Raw genomic sequence first — 18,315 nt, 5'->3', positions numbered from 1 at the left:
TTGTTATTGCGGTAAATTTGTTATTTTCTGTTTTGTTTTTTCTTTTATATATAACATATAGATATTTTATTGTATTTGGGAAGAAATTCTTATATTTCACTTAACAAGTATAAGCCACATTTTTTCTGAAGTTATTAGGGCTAATCTGTTTGATTGTCTTTTTCGATTATTAGAAAAGAGATTATTCTAAATTATTTACCTCACAAGCTCTTATAATTTGGATTTAAATATTAAATCTACTGGAACGATTTGGTTTTTTTTTATAATATTTAGGTGATTATAGAAATACCTTTATATTGAAAATAATATTATTTATAATGCTATCGCAATACTTTTAATGAATCTGTTTTTGAAATAATCGCTATCTCCTTCTTTGTTTCATATACTAAATTCGTTCAAAAAAACTTTCATTATATAAAAAGTTTGCCGAATACACCGGATAAAGTTAATGTACCTTCTTTCATAAATATAAGTACAATACTTGATCTTAAAGAGCTATATTATATCAACTAACTAATGTTAATGGATGTATTATAAAATATCATGCTTAACATATTATGGTATTACATTTTTTTAAATTAGCGTAATAAAGTAAAAATTAAAGTTCAATATAAAGACAAATATAACTAAAATTACTTAACCCTAATATCGGCATTCTAAGTTATTAATATTATTTTAGATATATTGCTAAAAAAGATATAAATTGATCAAAAATCATTATCTTCAAATGGTGTATAAGTCGTCAGAATCTGTTTCTATCACATAAAACTTATTAAGAGCGTTTATACGTCGTATATATAATATATATATTATATATATTATATATTTTATATTTTTTTATACCATGTTTTATATGGTATGTTATGTCGTATTACATATTATTTTAAAATGTTAAGAACTATAATCAGTTAATACGTACATTAGATTTTGACGTCTTGAATTTTAAACTCTCTTCACGCAGAGTTATTGAATATGCTTAAAGAAGAATATTTCAAAAATTTATAAATTGAATATAATTTATTATATATAATAACATTAGGTTTACTAATAATAGGTTTATAATATTATATTACTAATATTCGTATTTGGTTCTTAGTTGCCAATTTACTCAAACGTAGTGATGAAAATATCATAAAATTTTTTTTTAAATAAAATTATATAAAATATATAAAAAAATAAAAAATAAATTTAAAATAAATACTTCTTAAATAATTATTACATATTTTCATAAAATATTTATAACTAATTACAATAATTCTAATTGCCTTCTATGACAACCATTTTTAAATTTAAAACTATCACTTTTATTTTGTCTACAGTATACGATAATCTTGTTTTTGTTATACTATAAATTTTGTGATAATATAAAATAGATATATATTTTATCTATTTTATTATATATATAAAATAATATATATATAATAGTAAATAGTACAATCAATTAATATAAAATATGTTAGATATATATTTTATCTATTTTATTATTTATATAAAATAATATATATAATAGAAAGTAATGAGGGATCACTGATAGATAAATAGAGACAGAATGGGGTACTAGCTCCCATTTGAGCAGAGCACTGCGATTATGATTGATCTTTTGTGCTATAACAGACCCTAACTGAACTGAAGACATTCCGCCTTCCGGATGAAAGCTAAAATGTCGGCCGTTGAGGACCTCCTAATGTCGGAAGGGGAGAGCAATTCCCGAACTAGTGACCTCCTCCTGGCTCAGATCAAGGCTGGGCAGTCAAATAGAATGTGGTTGGAGGATATTTATTTATTTATTTATATATGAATGTAGTTTATGTGATCTTCGATATGTTCTTCAGAAAAAACGGTAAGCGAAAAAATATATAATATTTTGAACCTACCATAGTCTTGTAACATTCCTAGTTTGTCTTCACATCATATTGTAACCGTTATCACTATTCCGAAATTTTATTTGTCAAACAGAGAAAATATCATTAATTTATATATTGTCACTGCATCATATTGAAATCATATTGATCTCTCTATTGTATTTCCAAGTTAACTGATATATTGGTATATAATATGAATTGACTGCCTTCGTTAGAAAATTTCTGAGTCATATTACTTATGATTAAGCTAGATCTAATTTCACAACACACATCTTTTTATAAAATTCTTTCATATTTCTATGACTGATGTTTGATTTTCTTATTTTTTTTTTGTAAATTAATAAAAGTTATTTATTTCAATAAAATGAACAAAATAAGAAATTTTAATTTTGTTTAATGATTATATTTTTAAGTGACTAACATGTTCAAATGTTTTCCGTAAACAAGAATAATTACTTTTCCATAAGAAAATTATAATTGAAATGTATGTATGTATACATTATCTTTAAGTGGATGTTCTGTTCTATGTTATTCATTTGTAGTAATGTAGTAATTTTCTTTCTATTTAGTGAAGTAAAGTAAAATTAAATATGGCAGGGGGAACAAATTTGTACTACCTAAACACACATTTGAAAAAATGCATTAATTCTATAGAATACCTATCTATACATAAGAGAATATGAGGTCATAACGCTTCTGATAGTAAGTTTATCAACTAAGCTAATCCATAAGATTTTTAGTTGTAGATATGATAGCGATAAATAGTAGTCAAAATTTATGTAGGGCAGTAGAAAATAATATATTTTTGTTCAACGATATTTAATAAATATATATGAGATTATTGGTCTGTATAGGCACCATATTTAGCTAGATAATATAGGTTTAATTATTTTTAAAGATATAGGTATGAGTATATGAAAATAATGTAGATTCAACAATACTATTAATATGCTAAAACTAGTGTATTAACTAGTGTAAACTAGTGTATTTGGATCCAAATTTTTAAAATTCAAGTGGAATTTAAAATTAGAGAAACATTGGACAAAATTAAAAGACTATGCTGAGATAATATTTTCTGATAAAATTATTTTTTATGAAGAAGTGACTAATTTTCTATTGCTTTCTCTTTCTTCCCACTATCTGTGCAAAATATGTTCAAAGCAATTATTATTTGATATTTAACCGTATTATTTGATACAATAGACTGCAGTGGCAATCTATCTCGTAAGATCGGAAATTTTCCTTAAAAGCCCTTAAAAGTGGAACCATTGTCATATATCATATACAATAATAGTCATAGTTGGCAAAAACTTATCGACGTCGCCTATGTTTAACATCTTTCAAGTTTTTATATTTAATAATAATAGGATGTAATAAATTTTACCTATATGAAATTGCTCAACATTAACTTCACTTTTAAGTGATGGTCTATATCTTGATTATTGCAGTAAATCTTAAATATTAGTGAAATATAACATATTATTATATATAATATATTATAAATATAATATATTATATATTATTGCCTCCTTCATTCGTTAGTACCACAGTTCTCTTAATTTCAAGACTAAATCGAGTTGATTTAGAACCGTAATTAATGAGATTAAAGCCGCCACTCCAACCTACGCTACCATAATGTGTTTGTACACAATTAGAAGTTTGAAGAGCAGGTCAATAAAAACTAAAAAAATATTTTCTGTTCAAAAATTAAATAAAGTTAATTTTAAATGTTTGTTTTGTTTCCCCAAAAATATCGAATATAAAGTTTTGATATTGTAATTTTGTTACTTCCAGCAAATGAACGAATCAATCTGATAATTATGCTGACTACAATAAATTCCTAAACTCTTAAAGCAATTTATTTTGTGTAATAGCCCAGGGAAGAATACTGTTTATGCGGACCTGAATTTAGCCGTTGCTTTCACTTCGGAATAAAGAAAGTGTAGGTATATCTTGTCTAAAGCAGTTAGATTAGATTTAAAAACGGGTTGGGAACTTGTCACCACATCACAGAATCCCTTAAGGATTATTGTGACATAGTCACTTTAGTTTCATAGACGAATAGCAGTTACGCCATTATATCCTTTGGAGAGATGTTATCTTATTCCGTTATAAGTGGGTGAAAAGTTAATAAGTACCGAATTCTAAGTGTGACGACTATCACAGTGATACAAAACGTGTTTTGCTGTTTCCTATTTTTCGAAACAAAGTCTGCAGCAATCGTCTCTTGTAATACCTAGGTTTGATAGATACTTTTTAACTCCACAATGTCCAATGAGAAACCCTGTGACAAGTCGGATGCCATTTCTGTTCAGCATTAGAATCATTGATCGATTCGTTATAAATTCTTTAGCTTGTCTGCAGATAATTACCTTATCTCTATCAGTCTGAGCTGCTCTTTCAAGCCATTCGTTAATTTTAAGTTTGAAAAAGCTGCATGAAGAACCGCAGAATGGTTGTGGCCCAATAAGACATGAGGCCATTTTAAAAATGGTATCACAGTGTGCTAGAAGATGAACTAAGTTTGTCGACAAGAGTCAACAGCTATATGACTAAACATAACTAACCTAAGCTAAGGATATTTAAAATATTTCTATATTAGAATGGCAACAAATTTAGTTTAAAAAGAAACTAGAACAAACTTAATATGAAATTCTTACTTACATTGAATAGCGCAAACAAAAATGACAAATATGAGAAATTTACGAGTAGTTGGGTTAGGAACACTCCCGATGAACATCTAAAATGCAAAAATAAGCACAGAGGAATTCCACAGTTGCTACTTTTAAATTAAATCAGTCTTTGTGCTTCCTCCGTTTAGCACGATGTAATCCACATCGCTACATTTGTCGCGAGTGATGGTGGAACTTGTGGCTGGAAATCATCATAATGCGGTTCGCATAGAAACATAAATTTCACACAATATTCTACAAACACCGCAAACGTGTCTTGATACTAAAGTACCCGGCTAACAATCAATACAAATAATATTTCACTCTCAAGCAAGACTCGTCTAGAAGGTAAGGCTCTGTTCTTTACATTGCGAAGGCAAATTTGATGTGCAATGTAAGGCAGTGTAAGGCAATGTCAGCAAAGGAAGTTGAATTTAAATTCAATTGATTTGTCGCTTCGATCTTTGCATAACTTTCAATTTAATTCAACACGCTTCAATTTAATATAATTGCATGCAATCAACAGGTTGGAACACATATTCAAATGCACTTCGCCAAATTGCTAATAAGCAAATAGGATTAGGAGGTCACGAATAAATAGAAGAGTAGAATAGTGTCGGTAGATGAGTTCGGAATAAAAATCTATAGATTTGAGCCAATTGCATAAATAGATTCTATTTCGGTGCAACGATTATTATTTTCTCAGAAATTCTTGATTTTTGCATTTGCATCTTAATATTAATATGTGTATTAATAATTCATATGTGTTAATAATTCAGTAATAACTTCATGACATCAACAAAATAGTTAAAGAAGAGCTAATTAGGGGTCGTGCTGGTATCATGTGATATCACAATGGTTTGATTAAGCCTATGTAACCATTGCTAAATGAAGACAGCAGAATGAAGTCAGACCTGTGTACTTCTATAATAATTCCATTTATCGTTTAGAAATGTTGAAATTTTTTCTTTATTAGTAACTATTAAGTTTTTATTATTATTAAGTTTTAAATTGTTTATAGAGAGTATATTAAGTTGGCTAAGTTGTTTGTAACACTGAAACTTTATCTGATCACCTTGATGTGACAACTCAACCTAGCATTATACGCTTCTATGCCCCTTGGATTGTCTTTCCATCTATCTACTTTACTGTCACCGAACGTGTCTAGAAGTTGTTAAAGGCAAACACTTTTAAATAACAAGCTATATATGAAAGTGTCTTCTTACTTGTAAGACGAATAGCACATTGGGGTTTCGTACAATTTTAAGCAAATATAATTGCTAATATAAAGAAATACCATAGATGTCTTTAGGTTGTGGCAGTCATTACTGACAAGCTGCCAAAATAAAAATCCATTTTAATGTTGTATGTCACACCTGCTATTAGTCAGAAAAAAAAACTATCTATCAGTTTTTCTTTGCATGCTTTTTTCTTTGGAGACAGAGAGCAGTCAACAAAGATAAACTGTTCTTTGATAATCGCAAAGAGTTAGCGGAAGCACACATTACGTGCCTGATATAACCACGCTGTATCAACAAACAGCCAATGAAATAGTTGGTAACAAGGATGTGGCATCAAAACAAAGCGAAACCACTAATTAGACTCAGCCACCACTTCAACTAACCTACCACTTTCAACTAGTCTCTATGATTGACATTTGAATTATTCATTTAACGTAATTTGATATGTCAAATATCATTTGGATTGGCTCAGATATATGTATGCTTTTATGTTTGAAACTTTTGTATTTATTTCTATATTGCAAATAAAATCCTTTTACCAATAATGAAATCAACGAGTTCAAAGTTATGTATAATTGCTATATAAGTACAATCAGTCAGATTCATATAACATATTTGTACAAAGGCAATAATGATTTGATTAGAGAAAGGAAGCGGGTGGTATGCTCTCCAATATAAATGCAGATCTATACTAATTATTAAGACCAAATTTATAGTCTGAAGGAACAAATCATAAGAATCGAGTACAATTTGAATATGATATGAAGAAGTCATTTGTATTAACAGAATTGCGTTTGTTCCTTACGTCAATGAATTTAAAAAGTTTGTATTTCTAATCCGTTAGTACTTTTAAGGAATACTGTATGAAGGGTATTTAGGATTCGACAAAGCCAAAGTTAAATTTTTGACTTCTTTTAAATTTTACTTTCAATTTTTTCCATTTTCTTTTAAATATCCAATCGGTGTACAATGTAGTAGGAAAAACAGCAAATGCTCATCCGTGGATAAAAAGAGCTTGCTTCGTTATGCCAAAAGCAGGTGCTTAAATATTATTTATTTACTCAAGTTTTCCGTTTCTAAGCACGTAAACTTAACGCTACTGTCCATCAAATTTAAGACAAACTTGAAATTGAAGTACTTTTATTAATCCTTAAAAAGTGCTTAAAGAGATTTTTTCTGAAGAGTCTGCGAAATTTTAAAATGAAGAAGGCACAAAACACACAACTTGTATAGAAATCAAAATAATTAACTAAATCAAATCTCAAAGAAATTCTCTGATGTGCCCATAAACAAAGATGAATTCTGCACACATGCTTATATGTGAGCATGTGTATGAGCCCACGCATGTACAAATCTTTAAGCAAGTGCTAATTGCCTGTCCCAATGATACCCAACACTTCGGCATGCCCAAGCAAGTAAAACATTAGGCATCCACGACATGCTTGATTTGTTAAGGAACATGGAACGTGAAATCTGCATTTGAGTTTGGATTTGGCTATGTTTCTTATGTTCAATGTTCCTGCAATGTTATCTGCCTTCGTTGAACACAGTTTGCTATGATTGCTTGAAGGAATTTTTATGAGCTTGGAAATGTGGGTTAGCATGACCGCTGTAGGTGTGTAGGTGTGTATGTGCGTACGCGTGTGTTCTGTTAAGTGTGATGTGCATATAAAATGGCGGTTACACAAATTTTTGAAGCTCTAGGCTAAAAATCAAAAATTAAAATTAATAACAAAAGCAACAAACACCCACAAAGCGTAAAAAACGAAAGCAAATATTATATGGACATAATACAATGATATGCCTGCATTTATCATAGAAAACAAAAATAAAATAAATGCCACTTGTGGGCCAACTTCTGAAAAATCCTATCCTTTTTGGGGTTTTGCTCGAAGCTGTATTGTTTTTCTTTTTTTCTGTTTTCTTCGTTGTTTTTATTTATTTATTTTGTTTTTGTTGATTAAACAAATTGACTTATATCTCAGCTATGCACAGTCAAAAAGAAAAGTTTTTTGTTTATTTTTTATAATTTTTAAAAATCATTATAATGTTTCTTATGCTAAAAACATTTTCTTAAACAAATCGTAACTCAACCGTGTTTATAAATTATTTTATATTTACATATAACATATTTGTGTTATGTTTTATATAAAATATATATTTCTTTGCTGTTTGTTTATTTAGGACATTTTCCTTTTGTCATCATATTAGGCTAATGTCCCAAAGCGATGCTGTGCTTTTTACTCGTTTAGTTTTACATTTAAATTATAATATATCAACAATTTTTATTGGGGCTTAATTGATGTCACACTTTGACCATAATTTATAAAAAGTTAGAAATTTTATTTAAATAATTATTATTTCCAATTCACCAATTTGGTTTTATAAAACAGGTTTATATAATTGCTTTTAAATTTCAATTATAATTTAGATATATAATATACATATATATATTTTTTTTTTTATTTAACAATATGTCTTTATTCAATCGCTTTAAATTAAAGCCTAACAATAATTACATTACAAATTATTTTATATAAACATACTATAATGAATTATACATTGTGACCGAAAAGTTTTCGGAAATTCTCATTTAAAATTCGCGCGCTGTATATTTTTCGATATTTTAAGTTTATGTAGTTTGGCAGCAATTAAGGACAATTACTATGCCAAAAATGAGCGCGATCTGTCAGACAGTTCGTTTACGGCAGCTGTTTAAACCAGTTCACCTCAGTAGTGCGTTGCGAAAAAAACAATGGAAAAAAATATTGATCAAAGAGTTTGCATCAAATTTTGTGTTTCGAACGAATTTTCGTGTGCAGAATCTTTGCGAATGCTACAAAAGGCTTATGGGGAATCAGTTTTATCGAAAACTCAAGTTTATGAGTGGTACAAAGCCTTTCAGGACTGTCGTACGACCGTCGAAGACATGCCGCGTTCTGGACGACCTTCGACCTCTACCCCCGACGAAAACATTGAAAAGGCAAAGGAAATCGTGTTCCAAAATCCTCATGTGAGTGTTAGAGAGATAGCACGAGAGCTAGGCATCGGTCGTGAGATGGCTCGTTTGATTTTGGTGGACAATTTGTGTATGCGACGTGTCAACGCTCGGCTTTTTCCGATTCACCTCAATTTGTTCCAAAAACACCATCGTGGACAGGTCTCGTTAGACATGCTTGATCGTGCCAATTCCGATCCAACTTTCATGGAACGCATCATAACGGGTGACGAGACATGGGTCTACGAGTACGACATGCAAACAAGCCAACAATCATCGGAATGGAGAGGAAAAGACGAGCCGAAACCGAAAAAACCACGCCAAAGTCGCTCGAAAATCAAGGCAATGCTGATTGTTTTCTTCGATATTCGTGGTGTGGTGCATCATGAATTCGTCCCTGAAGGACAAACAGTCAATAAAGCCTATTATTTGACTGTTTTAAGACGTTTGCGTGAAAATATCCGCCGTAAACGGCCTCAATTGTGGAAGGATAATTCATGGATTTTTCATGACGATAATGCTCCCTCGCACCGAGCCAACATTATCAACGATTTTAAGGCCAAACATTCAATAAATACCATCGAACAGCCCCCGTATTCACCTGATCTTGCACCGTGTGACTTTTTCCTGTTTCCCAAACTCAAATTACCACTCAGAGGAACGCGTTTTGAATCCATAGAAGACGTAAAACAGAATTCGCAGAGGGAACTCAAAGCCATACCGGAAAGCGCCTATAAAAAATGTTTTGATGATTGGAAGAAACGTTGGCATTTGTGTATCGCTTCTAATGGAGCATATTTTGAAGGAGATAAAATAAATATTGATGATGATTAAGAATTTTGCGTTTTATTTAAAATTTCCGGAAACTTTTCGGTCACAATGTATAATGATTTTGTAAATTATTTTAAGGGGCCTCTAACTAAGTAGCCAGGGTTTATTTACCAGATATCACGGCGTATAAGTTGAATTAATCAGGATGATTTTTAGGAAATCCGGATGGCGGGTCTATTTTTCCGTTCAGGTCTAGATGAATTTGTCATATTAGTAAGAGGTCTAGCCAGGGGATTCACTTCGTTTTTAAGATTTGAAATTTATATATATTAAATAAAAAATATAAGCTCCTGCATTCACTGCAAGTTGCATTCAGCATGGACAATTTAATGCATATAAATTCATATATATTAAAATAATAGAGAAAGAAAGAGATAGTGACAGAGTGGGAGCGAAAGAGATAAGGAGAGAGAGTAAGAGAGAGACAGAGAAAAAAAGCTAATTTTTGCAATAATACAACAATTATTAGAGAAATTTGGCAAAGTTTTGCCAAATGGTCAAATGCTACTTAAAATTAATCAATGTTTACCGAAAAATGTCCAGAATTAAGTTAAGCATGCGTGTACAAAGAAATCCTGTTTGGACAACTGCTGTTTCTGATATTAAAAAACAAATTACCTCGCAATCAGCGTTGGCTATTACATTTGGGCTCATCCATCTTCATATATCTTCGACTTTTGAAAAATTAACTGACAAAAATGTTCAGACCATTACGATAAACAATATAATACAAAATATGAAGCAGAGATCCTAAGGAAACCGAATAGTGCATGTAGAAACATATGTACATAAAAGCGAAATCTTTTTTATGAACCTAATTATTGCAGAAAATTGTATTATCTAAATGTATAAGGAAAGATTTATGCATAGGAATCAATTGATAGGTTCGTCACAATAGCAACCAAGTGGGTAATCAACTACATTCTGTTTCTACACATTTTTGTTTAAGAAAATTATTATAATTATTTATCTTAAAATAAATGTTTTTATTCTTTATTCATGGAATTAAATAAATGTAAACGTAATTGTTAAGATTTCAAAATGTTTGTACATTTCAGTATAAAGACTGAAATAAAGAAGAAATATTCTGCTTCCGAGTTTAGGTGTATATTTTAATAAATATCATAAAAGTAAAATACCAATTTTGATATTGTAGGTTAATGTTTCTAATTTAATATTTATAATATTAATGAAAATTGATTTACAGTCATTCAAATGATAAATATTATTAGATTATTTAACCCTGTTTATTGCCCATTTTAAAACTGAACAAGATAATTACACATATCTAAAAGGCTTAGAATATATAATCCAGCTATTTGTGCAGATTTATGTTGGTGATTTGCATAAATGGTCATATATTCATGTTAAATCACCTAATAAATATTTGCTTTCGAGATATTTCCACCAAATTTTAATTGTGGAAAATTATTTATCATAAAAAGTTCAGCAACATTTCGTATATGATATATATCACAGCATCACATAACTCCTAGTGATAGCTTATCTTTTAGCATTTTCTCTAGGAATGACGTATCTTCAATGACGTACACATGAAATTATGTTTATGAAAATATGGCACTTAGTAAGAGAATTCATGCTGTAGCGGAAGCGCCTAAAGCTACACAATGTGAAAAAAATACAATTGCTCCATCAGCATTAAGTTTGTGTTTTATTTTGGTTGATTGGACCAGTTGAGTGCGCAATGGAGCACTGTGCGTGCCTTCGTCAGGACATCAGGAAAAAAGCTTCATTAGTTATGCACCCAAAATGATTGGGCTAAGCGTAAAGAAAAACATACTCGCTCAATTGCATGAGCACATTTTTATCCTCGAACCCAAATCACTTATCAACACCAACGCGCCCAGAACAAAAACACAAGGAACACCATTGCAACTTCATCATTAAAATGATGAAGTTGTTCCGCCGCAAAAAAGGTCAAGTGCTTTTAGCAAAGCAAAATATAAAAGTTTATTAGTTTAAAGTCTTTCACATGACGATGGCAGAGGCAGAATATTTCTTCACACTTTGCCTTTGAGGAAATTTTAAAATTTTATTTTAAGTTTTAATATAAGCAAAAGTTGCAATGTTGAAATGCAATTAAGCAATTAATTCTGAACAAAGATTAAAATGTTTATATTGGAATTTATTGCCGCATTTGAGATTAAGAAGAGGGAACTAAAGTTAATATCACAAGCAGAGTTTTAGTACCTAATTCATTTCTACAAAGTAGCGTCATTAAAAGAATATAGTTATTAACAAAAAGTCATTATTTGGAATGTTTCTATAATTCATTAAGAATATTTCGATATATAGACCAGAATAGATATTTCAAGTTGCAATGAAATCTATGATCCATTTTTGTATCATTTTTTCTATATCATTAGATTATGTCAATCATCCGATTAGATGATTTTATCACTTTCATTCAGTCAGAATGTTTCTCTGAATCCAATTATCTCAATAAATTGTAGTATCAAACTTAATTTAGTGAATCTTATTTCTTCATCTAATAAGACGCTCAACTCAGTATCTTTTTCGTTTGTGCATCAGTACCAGACAAATTACCGACTTGTATCTTGTATCTTTACAATTTTATTCTTTACCAAAGAAAATTAAAAATATCAATAAAATGAATAATTCAACCTATGTTGAGCTGTCAGATTTCCTATAATAACGAGTACTATTTAATCTTAAAATAAGATCTGTACACAAGAATTTTAACATTATATACAATCTTAAAAGCGTTATAGTATTTTGTATTTGGAATAATATAATAGAGTTTAATTCAGAAAATGTTCAGATAACCCCTACAGACAATGTTATTTAGAAAATATCAAAATATCCTCGACATACTGCACTAAAGTACAAGAATTAAACCAGTTACTGAAACTGGCCAAAAATTGTTGTGGTAGCTAAATATTTAAACACTATCCTGGTAATGCAAACATAATGGTCCCTATGCTAATTATGTTACCTACACATTAATGCAGTAGACTTTAACGCCTACTAAATCCATTTCGGGAATATAGAATTTTTTAGATATTAGGAATAATTATTTAAAAGCATGTGTAATACGTCAAAATAAGTTTCAAAGATGGATAAGACAGTAACAAACTTTTTTCAATTTTGATGATTCACTCGACACACAATCAGTGCATCAAGGTAATAAACGAGTAGCCTCTTCGTTGTAGGTCTTAGAGGTTCCATTCCACGCGGTTTTCGTTATGTTAATCAAAACTTTCTCAAGGCTTGGCCTATCCAATTCTATTTACTTTCCTTAATTTCCCTTTCGATCTGAGGTACAAATATATCTTGACCAAAAACTAATATGATAATTTAATTGCGGATGATTAACCGTGATTTTCGAGGAACCAATCTTTAAAATTGCACATTTTTATATGAAACCCATTAAAGATAATTAAACGCGTCTATTTTATTTTATATCTTCTATCTAGAGTTAAAAAAGGTGATCAAAATAGCACATTTTACCAAAATTTGTAGTCCAATCACGGCGTGTAGTTAGCTTTAATCGTGGCTCTAAAACCTATTAGTTCGAGTTCTGGCTGAGTATACAAAAACAACAAATGTTATTTTTTGAAATGTAAAAGTTGCAATAAAATATAAAATTGTATTAATTTCATATACATCTATAATATACTACAATAAAGAACTGAGTATATCAAAAAATTATACTTAAAATTGTAGGGTGTAGATTCGTATAATATTAATTATAATTCTTATAGTGAAAAAGGTTCTATAAACGCGTACATCTATGGTTCCATGCCATACTTCTTAGCATTCTTTATTTTAAGCCATAAGTTAACATTTATTTCTTTTTTTTTTTTTTTGTTTTTACAAGTTTTTTTAAACTTGTCCATTATTTAATGAAGTTGTTGTTTAAATTTTCAGTGCATAACTCCTTCGCAGGACTCGTACAATTAGTATCCATCATAAAGTGACGTAAGCAGATATGGCAAAGCACATCTTAATATTTTCCACAATTTGCTGTACTCTATGGATACTTTTTGGTGAAGCGAATGGCATAGACAATGTACACGTAGAGGTAATAAACATTTAATTACTTCATCCCATATGCATATAATCTCATAACTTCTTATTTACCTCAAAAATTCTTTTCACTATAATTTTTACTTTGAATAATTTGCATATATAATTTTTTGCATATATAATATAAAATTAAGTTATAATTTCCTCTTAACATTTCTAAAAAGGTGAAAGGTAAGCAGCGTACCAGACGTGATGTGGCAGAACAAATACCAGAAGGTACTGAAGTGCCATTAATTGGTGGAACAGAAGAACTGAACGAGAGCAATAATAACAATAAGATTGATAAAATAATGAAAAACTTTGAGTAAGTTAAAGATACTCACAATTATAATAGTTTTAATATATATTCACATAACATATGATGTGCTAATCTTAAATATAGTACGTAGTACACTAAACAATTGGAGTTCTTCGTCGTATACATAAATAATTAAATTCAATTTTCATCTTTTTAGTTCGACAAACGAACTGAATCTAGTGAAACGTGCTCCAAGTGGTTTTACTGGAATGCGTGGCAAGAAAGAAAACAATGATGTAAGCCTACAAGATAGCAATTACGGGCCCATAGATCCGATTGAGTACACATATAACATGGATGAAGATTATAATGATGCCTTCGGTATTCGCTATAAAAAAGCACCGTCCGCATTTTATGGTGTACGTGGTAAAAAGTTTAATATTGGCAGTAAGGACACAAATCGTCTGGATTCGTTATTGCAACAATTCGAAGAGCAACGTTTACGTGAGGTTCTTTTAGAAGATTTTATAGATCGATTAGCCACCGCTACTGTTTCACAAAATGAAATAAATAAACGCGCACCTACTGGTTTTACAGGCATGAGAGGTAAACGTCCTTCAGTAAATTATGGTTATGAAGAAATTGGTGAAGATGACGGTATATCAAAACGTGGACCTTCGAACGCTTTCGTTGGTGTGCGTGGCAAAAAAGATGTTGATCATCAGACATATAAGAGAGCAGCAACGCAGGTTAGCTAAATACATATAATAAATAATGATTATTATAAATATAAATTTAAATGTTACATACATATTATATATGCATAAACTATTATATGTTACAATCTAAAATAAAAAGTTTTCAGAAATTTATTTATAATTTTCTTAAAAAGTCTCTAAATTCACGTGGTAAGAAACAACGTTTTGTGGACTTTGGAAATAAATTCGTCGCAGTACGTGGCAAAAAGAATGAACTTGATTCAGAACCCACAGATGATGTACTTGAAATAAAACCAAATAGACAAAGGTACTATGTCAACATTTTGCCGTCTCTACTATATGACTCATATGCTAAACGTACTCCAAGTGGATTTGTTGGCATGCGGGGCAAGCGGGCAGCAGTTGACTCAAATGGTAATTAAATTTTTATACAATTATTTTTAAGATTATTCTTCAGATGTCTATTTAAAGTCTTTTTGCATATATTTTTAATATTTTTTATTTTACCATTAATAAAAATGTAAGATATATAGAATTTAAAATTTTATGTTTTAAATTTTATAATATAAATATAAAAGGCGAAGATGAAGATGAAACGCGTTGGTGATGATTTAATTTCTGAATATTTCCTTAAATGCCAATAATTTATTGTTTTAATGACCAAAAAATTTTTAAGAATAACTTTGTTTTCTACGGGTCAATAGTTAAATAATAAACTTTTTAAAATAATTTTATTTGTTTTAAAAGATTTTATTTTAACTCACATTTCGACTATAATCTATAGACATCATCAGGGTACTAATGCTAGTACCATAATATCATTAGTACCCTGATGATGTCTATAGATTATAGTCGAAATATCGATTCAAATAAAATCTTTTAAAAACAAATAAAATTTTTTTAAAAAGTTTATTATTTAAAATAAAATCCTTTAAAAATAAATAAACATTTTTAAAAAGTTTATTATTTAACTATTTTCCAATTATCCCGTAAAAAACAAAATTATTCTTAAATAGCAATTTAAATAAGTTGAAATAATTTGCTAGATCTATTTTAATTGCAGGCGGATGCTTTATTTAAATCTTATGTTATTTATTCGTGGAAAAGCTATATCTGGAGCTCCTAATATTAAAGGCACTAATCAATTTCCAAATCCACCAATTATAATTGGTATTATTATAAAAAAAATTATAATGAAAGCATGTGCTGTAACAATTACATTGTAAATTTGGTCATCTCCAATTAAGGCACCTGGGTGTCCTAATTCTGCTCGAATTAAAATTCTTAAAGAAGTTCCCACTATTCCAGCTCATGCAGTATTGCATTTAATCCTACTCTTGATGAAAATTTATTAGTTTCTAAAATTAACTACCTTTGTTATTCTAGTTTTTATAAACGAAAACAATTCACTCTTTTTCTAGCCAATGTATCACTTAATATCACTCAATGTGGTGATATTTCAGTTGGCACCTCACTGAAATGCAACTCTTGTTTCTAGGTTAGGCTAGGTTACTTTGGGAACCTTCAATTAGCAGCAGTTCACCCATGAAAAAGCAAAAGCTTAGTTAATCCTGTCAGCGATTTTGAATAAGTCGTTCCTTACTCTGCAGAAGACTATAGTTGTCTATTTAATATACATACTCGTTCAATTTTGTGTATTTGTATTCCCATAATTCAGAGCAATTCAATCCATTTCGTATGTAATGGATAATTTGAAAAATAGTAATAAATCGATATAAAAATATTTTAAAAGTATTTAAATCTTCCTACGTTTTATGTTCCTTAGCTCCTCAGCTCCTCAGTTTTTAAAGTTCATTAGATAACTCACGTTCACATAATGAAGAAAATATAAAAATATGAAGCGTCTCGTTATGCTTGTTTTCGTTTGTCTGCTTTCAATGAGACGAGGCTCAACGTCTGTTGGGCCTGTGACAGTTAGTTAAAGAGTCTGTGTATAATGCACCTGTATTCCGGCATTTAAGTTGTAGATTTGCTTTTGTACATTTGTAATAGCGAATAAACAAAACGGAAGCATTTACGCAAACACTTTCCTCAAGAGTTTTGCAAAAGGCATAAACGTAAAAATATAACAAGGATTTGTCCAATTGACATTTAACCCTTGAGTAATGCTTAACCTTTTTTTTCTTTAAAAATTTCTTTTTCTTCGTATATATGTACCTTTTTTAATGCATCTAAAACAATTGTATCTCACCAGTTTTTTTTTCCATTTTTGCAGTTGCCAATAAAGACGACAAAGAGTGAAATGATTCAATCGTTGCCTACAAAATACATTTTTTTATTGTTAAATTTATATTAATTTATTTTTAAACTATGTTTATCAAAAAAATAAGTTCCTTTTTAACTAAAAACATAAATTTAACATATTATTAAATGTTTATAATTTTTTTTTGAAATTCTTCAAAATTTTATTTAATAGTTCGTGCCAATCGATCAAGGGCTGGGATAGATTGTTTCGAATTATTATTTCTATTACATTATATGTATTTATATTTAAAAAATATATTCAAATTAGTAAAGCAAAGGTATAAGACTAAACACTGCTTAGCTTAACATTATTATAATAATAAAAAATTCTTAAGCTCCGAACACAGTTATAAGTTTCCTAATTGAGCATTAAATGCGATATCTTATATATGTATATATATAAATATATATATGTCTGTGTACGTAACCATATATATACATACGAATATTAAAGAACTTAATTTTGTTTAATTAATTAATTAATAAATAAAAATTGTTTATTTATTTGCTTTAATATTGTATTATTAAAATATATAAAAACGTTTTCAAATAGCACAGAATATCTTAATGTAAATAAAAATTGAAAAATGCATTAAAATTAATAAATTATATTAAAAATATATTATTAACTTATAATTATTGTTTTATTTTAAAGTTAATTATTCAAGGTAAAAATTAAATTGGTTGCTTGAAGTGGTGACTCAGCTTATATAGTGGTTTCGCTTTGTTTTGGTACCCATCCTTGCTAACTATTTTATTAGTTGTTTGGGTATACAGCTCGGTTAGATCAAGTACGTGCAAAAAAAGACCCACGTTAATGTGTGCTTCTGCTAGCTCTTTGCGATTATCAAAGAACAATTTGGCAAGAGGGGACGCTTCCAAGAGATAGTGGTCAATTCTTCTGACTGGTTGTTGGCATAACAACGAATATAATAAGGAAATTGCTTCTAAAATGGATCTCCGTTAGGCTAAAAACAGTAATGACTGCCACAATGTAAAGACATCGTAACATTTTTTATTATCAGCGTTCATATTTACTAAAGATTCAACACATAATGATTTAGGTAGTTTAAAATAATGGTTAAGGCGTAGTATGTCTACACTCATGTACAAATAAATTTTGAAGTAAATCATTTGAAGTAAAATCGTTACTCTTAAGTATAGTTCATTACATTAAGAAAAGCTGAACTGAATGACAACAGAAGACATACGATACTAAAAATATATCTAAAACAGGTTTTACTATGAAATCAACTATAACAAATATGTATAGATCGTATAATGAGTTTATTACAGGATATTTTGTTAGAGTTACTACTTCATCTTCCTTTTTATTTACGAAAATGCAGAGATTGTCAATTTATTAATAAAATATAAGATACTTACTTTGATATATAAAGAGTTAAATCAGTTAGTTT

General features: G+C 29.3%; 2 protein-coding genes across 3 annotated transcripts in view; one reads left to right on the top strand and one right to left on the bottom strand.

The window, feature by feature from the left end:
- Positions 1 to 18,315, bottom strand: part of LOC119679305 (mpv17-like protein) — a 479,294-nt gene that overhangs the window by 164,049 nt on the left and 296,930 nt on the right. The gene's annotated exons all lie outside the window — the stretch shown is intronic.
- Positions 13,514 to 16,946, top strand: LOC119679302 (tachykinins-like). Of its 2 annotated transcripts, none has more exons than XM_038091571.1 (5): positions 13,514 to 13,670; positions 13,840 to 13,979; positions 14,131 to 14,662; positions 14,806 to 15,046; positions 16,869 to 16,946. In XM_038091571.1, the coding sequence occupies exons 1-5, from the start codon at positions 13,578 to 13,580 to the stop codon at positions 16,892 to 16,894; spliced, it is 1,032 nt and encodes a 343-aa protein (XP_037947499.1). In that variant the 5' UTR covers positions 13,514 to 13,577; the 3' UTR covers positions 16,895 to 16,946. The 2 variants fall into 2 exon arrangements, with proteins under 2 accessions (XP_037947499.1, XP_037947498.1); XM_038091570.1 differs by having other exon boundaries at positions 14,779 to 15,046.

The sequence above is a fragment of the Teleopsis dalmanni genome, chromosome 2 (assembly GCF_002237135.1).
Source record: "Teleopsis dalmanni isolate 2A chromosome 2, ASM223713v2, whole genome shotgun sequence".
In the NCBI taxonomy this organism is placed as follows: domain Eukaryota; kingdom Metazoa; phylum Arthropoda; class Insecta; order Diptera; family Diopsidae; genus Teleopsis; species Teleopsis dalmanni.
This window is presented reverse-complemented; position numbering and strand designations above follow the sequence as displayed.

What these genes read in the sequence shown, in the direction of transcription:
- LOC119679302 (XM_038091570.1), top strand. Translation starts at nt 13,578, where the DNA reads ATGGCAAAGCACATCTTAATATTTTCCACAATTTGCTGTACTCTATGG. An exon ending in AAAATAATGAAAAACTTTGA is followed by an intron (nt 13,980 to 14,130) that starts GTAAGTTAAAGA and finishes TCATCTTTTTAG; the next exon opens with TTCGACAAACGAACTGAATC. An exon ending in GGCAGCAGTTGACTCAAATG is followed by an intron (nt 15,047 to 16,868) that starts GTAATTAAATTT and finishes CCATTTTTGCAG; the next exon opens with TTGCCAATAAAGACGACAAA.